At 42.7% G+C, this 13,223-nt stretch overlaps 1 protein-coding gene across 50 annotated transcripts in view; it reads right to left on the minus strand.

Moving 5' to 3' along the window:
• Nucleotides 1-13,223, minus strand: part of LOC121689800 (protein NLRC5-like) — a 187,196-nt gene that overhangs the window by 87,912 nt on the left and 86,061 nt on the right. For 4 of the 50 annotated variants that reach the window (XM_042069967.1, XM_042069962.1, XM_042069966.1 and 1 more), the window contains exons 13-14: nt 12,284-12,400; nt 1,227-1,343 (exon numbers count right to left, since the gene is read on the minus strand). The exons of 45 other annotated variants lie outside the window; for them this stretch is intronic. In XM_042069967.1, the coding sequence (XP_041925901.1) occupies nt 1,227-1,343; nt 12,284-12,400 (234 nt within the window). The remainder of the gene's footprint in view (nt 1-1,226; nt 1,344-12,283; nt 12,401-13,223) is intronic. One more of the 50 variants, XM_042069963.1, reaches the window with a different exon arrangement.

Raw genomic sequence — 13,223 nt, forward strand, 5'->3', positions numbered from 1 at the left:
CAAGGTTTGTGAAAAGTAAAGGCTACAGGCTAAAACACTTGAGGTTAGAGCCGGGGCAGACGACAGGATGAAGTGTGCAAAGACCATTTCATCAAAAAGAATGACACAGATGTAGTGGCCCATCTTCTGTCTGACTCACGTCACGTTAACCCATGCATTAAACCACATGTCACTGCTTGAACATACTGGTAGTTCACGTTGACAATGGAGAAAACGCTTAGCTTGTTTCGTTTAATGACAGAAATTAAGTTTGGTGCCAACATGTTGTAGAAACACAAACCACATCAGACGTGTTGTAGGGAAATCTAGACATGTTGTAGGGATATCTATAGACGTGTTGTAGGGATATCTATAGACGTGTTATAGGGATATATCTATAGACGTGTTGTAAGGATATCTCTAGACGTGCTGTAGGGATATCTATAGACGTGTTGTAGGGATATATCTATGGGCGTAATGTAAGGATATCTATAGAGGTGTTGTAGCGATATCTATAGTCGTGTTGTAGGGATATCTATAGAGGTGTTGCAGGGATATCTATGGTCATGTTGTAGGGGTATCTACAGTATAGACGTGTTGTAGGGATATCTATAGACGTGTTGTAGGGATACCTATAGACATGTTGTAGGGATATCCTTAATCTTTTGCCATATTGTCAAGTCATGTCAAGTCAAGTCATTAATCTTTTGCCATATTGTTTCTTTTGTCATGACTGATATATCTGTTCTGCTGTGCAATGTGATAATGTTCATGACTGATATATCTGTTGTGCAAACACAGAAGCTATTATTTACAAGTGCAAGAACCATTTACAGCTCTCCTGAAAGCACGACAAAACAACAATTAAAAGCCTTTACTTTTTCTCTCTTAAAGTAGCTGTAGTAAGGAGCTATGCAATGCGTAAGGGATAATGTATAGAACGCCGGTCATTATCGGGAAATAGGTCTCGACAGGGCGAACCGGACCCCGACACGCAGCGGAGGGGTCTTGTTCTGCCCTGAAGGGACCTATGTGATATCTGTTATACTTAGCAACGGTCTGTTATTGAGAATTAGCAGCCCACCGAACGTTGGGAAGGCCCATTGAAGTGAATGGAGCATTCTGCAGCATTATGAAGAGCCGTGTAATGATAAATTGATAACTGTTTTCATTATACTGTAAGCTGTGAACATTATCAACCATCCTGTCCCAAAGTGCTCATTCTATGAGTGTTTTTATGGCCTTACCTTGATCGATCTGTGCCCTCATCATGTTTGAAGTTTATGTAACGATCCTCTGACTCGTCACTCTTCATGGACACACAAGTGGGCGCAGGTGATGGAGGCCTCTCATGATGGAATGAGCTGTGGTATGAAAACCAACAATCATTTCCTATAGACGTGTTGTAAGGATATCTCTAGACGTGTTGTAGGGATATCTATAGATGTGTTGTAGGGATATCTATAGAGGTGTTGTAGGGATATCTATAGACGTGTTGTAGAGACGTGAAATAGAAGCACAAAACCTATTTTCCTTGACGGCGGTCTGTTATACTTAGCAACGGTCTGTTATTGAGAATTAGCAGACCACTGAACGTTGGGAAGGCCCATTCAAGTGAATGGAGCATTCTGCAGCATTATGAAGGGCCGTGTAATAAAGAATGTTACACAGCAACTCATCTCACATGTGATGATAGCAACACTTTTAAACTATTGGAAAGATGGTTAGCAAAGAACAGATATGCAACTAGATCATGTGCTCAGTAGCTACCCTTGCCTCTTTAGTCCGTCTTCCTGTTTTGTGTTGACTTGTTTTTCCATGTTTCAGCCACTCCTCAGAGCACCCAGATGAATCTGATCATGACAAGCTACAATGAAAACAAAGAATCAGAATATGTACAAACATTTGCCACAATGCTGCTGTTCTCACATTATCTTTCTAACATACAACTCTTTGAAGGCATTAGGGTTTAGATATATATGTGTTTGTGTATGCATATCTAGATTTAAGAGATATATGTATGTTTGTATGCCATATTTATACTGCTCTTATAATGCTACTGTTAATATACTGCACATAGCCATATTTAAACTGCTCTTATAATGCTACTGTTAATATACTGCAAATGTCCTTACTGTAGGCTACTTAGCCATACTTAGCTGTCTGTCTATACTGTTTATACTGCACTATGTGTTATACTGTTCACATTGCACTAGCCCAGTGGTTCTCAAAGTGCTGCGCGGGCCCCACTAGTGGGGAATAGAGACATGACAGGTGGGGCGCCAGGAACAGGAGGAAATAATAATAATAAATAAAAAATGATTGTGCCTATCTTTAATTATGCCTTTCTTTTATGATATAAGGAATATCATAGATTCAAAACAAAACAGCCACACACAAACATAAGAGTCATAAACAGACCAACATATGAATTAAAATAACATCCAATACAGCGGACCGAGACGGGAAATGTAACTTGGAAAAAAAAAATCCATCATCAAAAAATCCATCATCCATCCATCATTTGAGGCCCATATTCCCACCGAATATCAAGACAACCAGTGCAGTAGTTTTGCATAATCTTACTTAAAGATTCTGTACAATGTAGCCTACCTGTGGGCCTATTCAGCCTAAAATGGAGGCTGAGCCTGTGCACCTGTGCGCTAAATGGTTTCCTCGTATGCAAACAGCAGGCTACTGTGGAACGCGCACATGATTAAGACTGGACACCAAGGTCATGAAACACAAAAGTTGTAAATGTTCAGTCCCAGCTCATTTATCAAGTGCACTCTTGTAAAACGAGTTCGTGCAACACACTGCTAATGATTTATCCATAGAAGAAGCTCAACACCCACCTTTAGTTCGTCTCGTTCGCCATTGGAAATAGCCTAGGCTACTTACTAACAGACACCCATTTCCCGATAAGATGTGTTAGCCTACATGTTATAGGTTCATTAACAACCTAACTTCGTAGACAAACAGGCAATGACTATGTTTCATAACCTAGGCTATATTAAAAGCTTTACTTGTTGAGCGTATTGCTCCCCCTTCGTCTTCCTTCCTGGTATTCCGATCGCATTGACGTTTTTACTTTCGCTTCTAAATCTGTATACATGTTTTTTTTGTCACCAGAAGGTGGAGTTGTTTTCGTCAGGATTGATATCCACAGTGGAGACTTCTTCACAGACATTGTAATCATAGATTTCTCAAGGAATGCAGGCTAAATCATTTACATAGGCTACCGTCACATTCTGGAGGTGCTGCAGTGATTCACCATAGCAGTTAGGGCGGTTAATTGGTTAATGGTCTTTTGTGTATTTTGGAGCATACATGCCCCCCCTTTTTTTCTGAAAAAGAAAATTGAAAATATGAAAAAAGTATCTGAATATTTTAGCGTGGCGAACCAACCAAGAAAGCATGGAATCTGTCTGTTGCGTTCTGCCTCAAAATTGTTTATATACCTGCCTGGCACAAAGGGACATTTTTTAAATAACTTATTTCACTGGCTGAACAACTAAGAAAGCATTCTGAGTGTTGTAGTGGCCACATCCCAACGAGGGGGAGGGGAAAGAAAGACTGGTCCACAATGTCCAAGTCACCGCTGGCCTTAATATGACACAGTTTATGTGATGTGCCAGCCAATGCCTCAGTTGTACACAGGCACTTTAGGGTACCCTCTGAGAAGCTCTTGTTTTATGCTGCACTGCATACATCAACAGGCCCAGATGGTAAACTAAATAATAATATAATAATACATTTTATTTATAATGCACTTTTCATCATAGATCTCAAAGTGCTACAGGTTCAAAACAAAAAGATGAGCAGTTTAAGGAAAAAGAAAAGGTTTTAAAAAAAACTCTAAAGGGGACCAACAGCTTTGCTAAAAAGAAATGTCTTAAGACCTTTTTTAAAACAGTCAGTGGATTGTGGTGCCCTCAAGGTGTCAGGGGGGGGGGGGCATTCCACAGACGTGGGGCGGCAGCACAGAGGCCCTATCTCCCATGGTTCTGGGTATGTGGAGGTGTGTGTGTGTGTGTGTGTGTGTGTGTGTGTGTGTGTGTGTGTGAAGGCCCTATCTCCCATGGTCCTGAGTCTGGTTCTGAGTATGTGGAGGTGTGTGTCTGTGTGTGTGTGTGTGTGTGTGAAAGCCCTATCTCCCATGGTCCTGAGTCTGGTTCTGGGTATGTGGAGGTGTGTGTGTGTGTGTGTGTGAAAGCCCTATCTCCCATGGTCCTGAGTCTGGTTCTGGGTGTGTGGAGGTGTGTGTGTGTGTGTGAAAGCCCTATCTCCCATGATCCTGAGTCTGGTTCTGGGTATGTGGAGGTGTGTGTGTGTGTGTGTATGTGTGTGTGTGTGTGAAAGCCCTATCTCCCATGGTCCTGAGTCTGGTTCTGGGTATGTGGAGGTGTGTGTGTGTGTGTGTGTGTGTATGTGTGTGTGTGTGTGTGTGTGTGTGAAAGCCCTATCTCCCATGGTCCTGAGTCTGGTTCTGGGTATGTGGAGGTGTGTGTGTGTGTGTGTGTGTGTGTGTGTATGTATGTGTGTGTGTGTGTGTGTGAAAGCCCTATCTGCCATGGTCCTGAGTCTGGTTCTGGGTATGTGGAGGTGTGTGTGTGTGTGTGTGTGTGTGTGTGTGTGTGAAGGCCCTATCTCCCATGGTCCTGAGTCTGGTTCTGGGTATGTGGAGGTGTGTGTGTGTGTGTGTGTGTGTGAAAGCCCTATCTCCCATGATCCTGAGTCTGGTTCTGGGTATGTGGAGGTGTGTGTGTGTGTGTGTGTGTGTGTGTGTGTGTGTGTGTGTGTGTGTGTGTGTGTGTGTGTGTGAAGGCCCTATCTCCCATGATCCTGAGTCTGGTTCTGGGTATGTGGAGGTGTGTGTGTGTGTGTGTGTGTGAAAGCCCTATCTCCCATGGTCCTGAGTCTGGTTCTGGGTATGTGGAGGTGTGTGTGTGTGTGTGTGTGTGTGTGTGAAAGCCCTATCTCCCATGGTCCTGAGTCTGGTTCTGGGTATGTGGAGGTGTGTGTGTGTGTGTGTGTGTGTGTGTGTGTGTGTGTGTGTGTGTGTGTGTGTGTGAAAGCCCTATCTCCCATGGTCCTGAGTCTGGTTCTGGGTGTGTGGAGGAGATTTGAGTGAGTGGAGCGGAGGGAGCGTGTGGTGTTTTGTGGGCTGATCATTTCTTTGAGGTGTGGGGGGGGGGGGGGGGGCATGTCCATGGATGCATTGGTGAGTGAGGAGGGAAATCTTGTACTCAATCCTGGTGGAGACGGGAAGCCAGTGGAGTGAGATGAGAATGGGGGTAATGTGCTCATGTTTCCGCACTCTCATCAGGATCCTAGCTGCAGAGTTTTGGATGTACTGAAGCCTCTGCAGACTCTTGCTAGGGATCCCAATGAGAAGTGTGTTACAGTAGTCCAGTCTGGAGGAGACAAAGGCATGAACCAGCTTTTCAGCATCTGAGAGGGAGAGAATGGGGCAGAGTTTGGAAATGTTACGGAGGTGGTAGAAGGAGGTCTTGCAGAGGTGATTTATATGGGCTTCAAATGTATGCAGGGGTGATGGCCCGGGGGATTCTAGTGGTCAGCTCACACTGTAAGCACCCAGGGGCCGTACTGGTCAACTCACGCTTCAAGCACTGAGGGGCGTCACACTGTAACACCAAGGCCCTAGTGTTCAGCTCATCTTCTAAGCATGAAGCGACCAAAGAACTTCACACTGTAGGTGAGGGAGCCTAGTGGTCAGATCACACTTGAAGCCCCACGGCCCTAGTGGTCAGATCACACTTTAAGCACCACGGCTCTAGTGGTCAGATCACACTTTAAGCACTTGGGGTCTAGTGGTCAGATCACATATCTATCTATCTATCTATCTATCTATCTATCTATCTATGTCTAAAAGGAGTTGCAGGACAGATCTCAGCTTCACATCATGAAATGAAACTGAGAATCGAGCCATATGAGTATGCATATGGGTCCAACAGATGAACAGAAGACGCTCCATCTCCATCACCCTGCACACTGCCCTGGGACACCATGTGAGTTATGTGAGGATGCTGTTTACTGACTCCAGTTCAGCCTTCAGTACAATCATCCCTCACACTGCTCTGGGACACCATGTGAGTTATGTGAGGATGCTGTTTACTGACTCCAGTTCAGCCTTCAGTACAATCATCCCTCACCTACTACATCAACAACTGCACCATCTTGGCCTCCCCTATCCACTTGCTCTTGGATACTGGACTTTCTCACCAATCACAAGCAGGCTGTTAACGTCCCCACCTCTCCTCCACCATCACGCTAAGCACAGGTGCTCCACAAGGCTGTGTGCTGAGCCCGCTGCTCTACTCCCTTTACACATATGACTGCACTGCATCCCACCCCTCCACTGCCATCTTTACGTTTGCAGACGACACCACTGTGGTGGGGCTCATAACAGGGGGTGATGAGTCCGCTTACAGAGGAGAAGTGCTGCGACTGACAGAGTGGTGCGCAATGAACAATCTTGCTCTGAATAGCACCAAGACGAAAGAGCTCCTACTGGACTTCAGGAGGAAGAAGGGAAATGATCCACCACCCATCTACATCAACGGAGACCCTGTGGAGAGAGTGCACTCCTTCATACCTTGGCATCCTCATCTCCGACGACCTCACCTGGACAGCCAACACTAACGCAACCGTCATAAAAGCAAGCGGCAACCCAGAGGCTTCATCTCCTAAGAAAGAAGTTTCTAGCCTTCTACCGAGCTGCCATGGAAAGCACACTCTCCATCTCACTATGGTACGCGGGGTGTTCAGCTGCAGAGAAGAAGGCCCTATGGAGGGTCATCAAGGCAGAAAAAAAAATAGGAATCATAGAAAATAGAAATCATAGAAAATAGAAATCAAGAAAAAAAAAATAGGAATCAGTAGATCAGACTTGATAAATTGTATCTCATCAAGTAGGCCTAAAACATCTTAAACAGCAATCCATTTCAGCTGGGAAATAAAAGTTACAGGAAAAGAAAAAAACTACTTGATACTAAGTCCTTGATCCTGATAAGATTATAAACTTTCAACAATTCCTTACCCATACATTCCAAAACAGAAGGACTTGAAAACAAAAAATGGAAACAAACACATATTATAGTCTCCATAATAAAAAAAAAAAAATTGTCAATCCAATTTAAAACTAGTTGTAATTTAACAATTTGAAGAACACAGTATCATATCCACTCCAATGTCTTTACTTTAAACGGTGGAAAGCGTCATTCGACGCCCAACTATTAATATTACGCTTTCAGTTCAACATCTTTATAGGCTACTTCAAACTGTGATCTTAGTTACGTAATCTAAAGATGGTTTCATACATCTGTTATGACCAGCAACACTCTTATGCAATTTCATTTTAGGCAAGCAGTCCCCCCAAATGTAGCCGTAAAGTGGGGAATGGCCAAAACCCCGGCTACCCTGAAAAGCTTCATCCGATAAGCTCCAGATTGTGTCCATAGGACCAAATATGTTTCTGTCTAAAACATACATGGCTATTTCCAGAACTAACTTGTTCTCGAACTTGTTCTAACGCCAGTCTCATAGAGACTAAAGTATTTTCAATCATAATTACGGGCCATTTACAGGAACAAAACAAGCTTGTTACTAACGCCCAACAGAGCTCCCTGCTGGAACCCGATAGTCTGACAAGAACTATTTAGGACAACTCCCTAATATCTCACCACCAGAAAATATAAATTACCTTACCTAAGAGTGTGCCGTCAAACACAATGTTGAAGATCACTCAGCAAAATTTGAATCCAATTTAAATCCAAAATTTTAATCTCGGTGGAACCTCCATAACTGATAGTATATTTTTACTACCATATTTCTCTTAAGACTCAATCAGGACGATGCAAGATCAGGATCCAGGCATTTATTCTTTTCAATGAGGGGCCAGTGTCCCTCAAGGGAGAAAAGTACATGTTTGTGTCACCCCATTATGGATTTCACCAGTATCTCAGTATTCTCTTCTAAAAAACTACCGGAAGAGGCTGGCCTTTTATGCTCAATTTGCCAGGGGGGTGTTTCACGTGGTGATCAAAGGTACAACGTCCTCTGATTGGCTTTCTCTTCCCGCCGTTTCCGTCAGACACACCTACACACACCTACTTGCTATTAACATATTAGGCAGGCTCCTCAGGTAGAAATGTTATACAGGATGTTCTAAACATTCTTACACTTAATTCATTGTACTCCTTGTACTGAGACTATAAAAATGATACCAAACATGAATACATTTACAGTTAATAACACAAACATATAATTCAGCTCAGTGGCGGAACAAGTCAGAGCCGGGCCGGGGGCGGGGCACATGACCGGGCCCTTTATTAAACTCTTCATAACATAATTTTACATAGGCTACACATGCCCGCAACAGTGGGTCTTACAAGCATCAGCGCCACGGAGAGCAACTATGTAATTTTGAAGTCCATCGAACGTACATGAAGTGTAACCAAGAGAACAACAAAAACATTAGGTTACATGACCCCTAATAACAACAATAATACACAGCACTATTTGAAGGGCATACGACGAGCCTTGCGCTCCGCGAACTCGTCCACGATGCTCTGTGTAGGCCTATGTCCATTTTCTTTGCTCTATCATTCTCTATGGACAACATGGCAAGTCCACTCAGTCTCTCCTGTCCCACTGTGCTCCTCAAGTGGTTTTTAATGATCTTTAACTTGGAGAATGAGCGCTCAGAGGTTGCAACGGTGACGGGAAGAGTCAAAAATAAAATTAGGGCGGTGCAAATCTCACTGAATGCAGAAGTTACTGCTGGGTGGTTGCATTGGCGGAGCGAGGGGGTGGCTTCGGGGGCTCAAGCCCCGAATCTCTTTTTAAAAGCCCCGAATCTTTTTTTGTATGTGTTTTCAATTTCCAACGATTTCTAATTTAACTTTCCCCTTGGTTTCTCTATAAATGTTACAAAATGTAGCCTAGGCCTACTATTACTGAGCAAATATCCCTTACTTTCAAAGCCCAATATTGACAGATAATCTGATTTCCCCACACAATGAGTTTAGGCAATGCCAGAGCCGAGATGTAGCGGTTTACGTCATAAACCTGGCAGTAAAGTTCAGAGCGGCGCAGTCAGTTTAAACAGCAAGCCGGTAAGAAAAACTATTGTCAAGACATTAGGCAATTAGGCTACTGTACCCCGGAATACAAAAATAAACTTCAAAAAGACAAAACGTTTGTTGTACTGTATTCTGTAGTCTGTAGTCTCAATGACCAATTCAGTATACCTGTTGTCAGTTGAGTTTGTTCAATTCATTTATTGTAGGCTAGTAGTCTAGGCAAATATGAAACGGAGATGTAACGTACTGGCGGGATTTTGAACTTGCATGTTTCATGCATTTTAGGGCAAAAAATACCATAGGATTGATGTGTTCTCCATTTGAGGAACGTAATCAATTGCGGACGTGCACAAGACTCAGACACAGAGCGCATAGGCCTATTCATTAGGCTACGTAAAAGATGTTTCATACCAAAACAACGATCAAACATTATCAAATGTATCATGACGTGTTGTCACAAAGACTTACTCCAATTAGAAAATCGAAACCAAAATCATGTAAGTGTAAGTGTTCTCTTATCGACGCCTGTAGGAGACAATATCGTCGATCCATACAATTTTGTAAATTTGCACGTCGTAAAGTTGAATATAAGGAGTTAAAATAAAGCCAGTCATACAGCAGAACATTTTATTCAATATTTTACACCTACTAAATCATCAAAGTAAATTTCAAAACCTTTCAGCAACCGTGAGTCATAACTCCTCCGGCCTCCCGGAGGAGTTCAGCAACCGTGAGTCATAACTCCCTGTCATGGGAGAGGCCCGTCCCACCTTACCCCTGAGGGTCTTGGGCCGGGGACGTGCCGCACCTCCCGCACCCCCTCAAGCTCCGCCCCTGATTCAGCTAAAGTTAACCCTAAGGTCTTTGTCTAACCCAAAGACAGAACAGAGGAGATTGTGGACAGATGGTAGGAGCAAATGGTCCCCAGCCAGTGGGGAGCATTTCACACCTACATCTGCATTGAATAGATCAAAGGAAGAAAGAGAATACTCTCTCAATGTAAATGTGGCTAAGCCTCCATCTAGTCTGGGGCAAGAAACGGTCATATAAAATTATTTGCATCAGTGTGTCGACATCGTCTTGCTGTCCCTCCTCCGTTCTGTGATTGGTTCCTTTGATGAGGTGAAAATGAAGTCCATGGAATCCAGGCTGCCTAGACATGAATAAAATTGTGCGCAAGGCAGCATGGGAAACCCAGGCTAGCCACAGCCCATATAGAACACAGTTCATTTGGATCTGGAGTGGAGGATCTGTCTTGACTGTCTTTTGATTTTTTATTGGCTTGCACATACCTTGGAAGGCTAGCCGGGTGCTTCACTTCAATGTGCCGTTTCAGGTTTGCTGTGGATGTGACTGAAGTGCGGATTTTCTTTTTGAAGTTTGCACAGAAATGTACGATTTTTCCCATCCTCACTGACCTTGTCATAAAACTTGTTTAAATGATCATACGATGCCTCCTTGCTGCTTTGTCGTCTACGTCAGCCTTTCTCAAACTTCTTTGACCTGAGGCCCAGTCAAGGTCCATACTTTGGGCTCATAGGGCCCACCCACATGAACCCACCCCCTCCTCCCACCCCCCATCAAATTGTAATGATTCACAATTCACACAATTATTCACAACATTTAACAATTATTTTTATACTATATTGCTATACATGCACTTCAAAACAGTTTGTGAAAACATGCACATCAGAGTACTGCTTTATTAATGCAAAATATAATTAGGCCTACAATAGTTTCATTGTTTTTGCATGGTTGCATGATGCTTGCATGAAAAATACTTCTCAAAACAACTGCAATTATATGGGTGCCATTGTTTTGGGATGTTTCCCTCATGCAAGCATCATACACTGGTAGAATATTTATATGCTATTTAATACATTTCATTTTAATGCCTGAATGTAAGGATTCAGGAAACACAATACCAGCTTTTGTGAATGGTGGATCAGATGGGCGTAAATCACTGATCTGGAGATCTTTAACTATCTTTAACTAAGACTAATTAATAGCTTTTGGCCTCGTTATATTCAAATTTGACTTTAATACTTAATGCTAGACAGTGGTTTATATAGTCTGTGCTCTGTTTTTTATGGAAGTTGCATAAATCCACGTTGTTCGTTTTTTCTGTCCACGGTTCCTTGATCAATTGCGCAGCAAATTATCAGACGATGCCCCAGGAATAATTTCACTCCGCAGACCAGCATTGTCCACGTTGCGATCGCGGCTCATAGTTTGAGAAATGGTGGCCTACCAGCTGCCATATTAAAAGGCCTGTTTACGGTGTGTTTTAGCCGGGATTTAGAAGAAATATAGAAATCTGGCACCCTATTGAACAAAGTTAAACTGAGCGTGCTGTTCACAGACACCAGAGTGAACGAGTTCACAGTAACGTTCACCAGGCAGTAATACAGTACGTTCAGTTCACGTTCGCTCAAAATATGAACGAGTTCATGAACTTTCGTTCACACGAAACCACATGATTGGCACGATGTATTCACAACACATCACATGATTGCCACGATGTATTCACAACACATCACATGATTGCCACGATGTATTCACAAATAGACTTCCATTAGTTGTGCATGCATGTCTTTGTGGGTAAAGGATGTATTCACATGTTAACTTTTGGCTGTGGAAGGGGCGGGATACGTGTATCCTATTGCTGCCTCCAGCTCGTGCCCCGGAAATTGTTCAAAGCTTGACGTCATCGAGGACATCTCATTTCTCTAATTGCAACCAGAGGAGGTAAGAACGAGGAGAGGAGAGAGGCAGGGGCGGAGTGGGGCACTATAATCCACCAGAGGGGGTAAGAACGAGGAGAGGAGAGAGGCAGGGGCGGAGTGGGGCACTATAATCCACCAGAGGGGGTAAGAACGAGGAGAGGAGAAAAAGCCGATACGCGAGGAAACACAAGAGCATCTTACACGGAAGCGGTTTCACCCTTTTAAATTTAAATGGGTGAAATGGAAATGGGAAAATGAATGAATGAATCATACACGGACCAATAAACTACTTGAACTCGAAAATCATCAAAGTAACTATATGGTTCTTAACATACATTTGGTATGTATGGCCTAAAAGGTACCTGACCCCTGATCTACATGGCAGCACAGTGAGTGACTAACTGAGTCTTTCCCAGGGTAAATAAAGAATGCATCTGATTCCATATCACCTGCTCTGTTTTATGGACTTGCCTTGATCCATCTGTGACCTCATCATGTTGGAAGTTTATGTCACGGCCCTCTGACCGGTCACTCTTCATGGACACACAAGTGGGCACAGGTGATGGAGGCCTCTCATGATGGAATGAGCTGTGGTGCAAAATTCAGTTTATCTCGATTGTTTACACATTTTCTGAAAGCACGCCTCATACTCTCAGAACTCCTCTCACAAATTAAAAAACACACTCACACACACACACACACACACAATGGGCAAAACCCCTCAATTCTCCTGCAAAATGAAAGTTTACATTCAAAACAATGTTATTTCTTCTCAAAATGGTATTTTGTTTTCAAATGACACACACAAACCATCATATGAATAGACATTTATAAGAACCAGTTAAACACTGATCATTCCTAATAAATGTAAAATCATAATGATGTGCCCACCATACTTAATGTTTTAGTTGATGTGTTGTTCATGTATTAGGTCATGAATGATAAACTATAAACTCATCTAAATTGATGATGATTCATGAGATATTAAGGAATGAAGTAATACATAAATCATGGATTAATTCGTGCATAAATTCATGATGATTCATGTACCCTTACCGTAAAGTGTTACCGGGATATCTATAGACGTGTTGTAGGGATATTTATAGACGTGTCGTAGGGATATCTATAGACATATTGTAGGGATATCCTTAATCTTTTGCCATATTGTTTCCTTTGTCCTCTAAATTGATTGATCACACAAATGTGCAATATGATAATGCTCATGACTGATATACTGTATCTGCTGCACAAACACAGAAGCTATTATTTCCAAGTGCTTGAACTATGTACAGCTCCCCTGAAAGCATGACAAAATAACAGTTAAAAGTCTCTACTAATAAGGAGCTATGTGATGTAGAATGTTACACAGCAACTCATCTCACATGTGAGGATAGCAACACCTTTAAACTAT

This window comes from Alosa sapidissima, chromosome 18 (genome assembly GCF_018492685.1).
Source record: "Alosa sapidissima isolate fAloSap1 chromosome 18, fAloSap1.pri, whole genome shotgun sequence".
NCBI lineage: Eukaryota > Metazoa > Chordata > Actinopteri > Clupeiformes > Clupeidae > Alosa > Alosa sapidissima.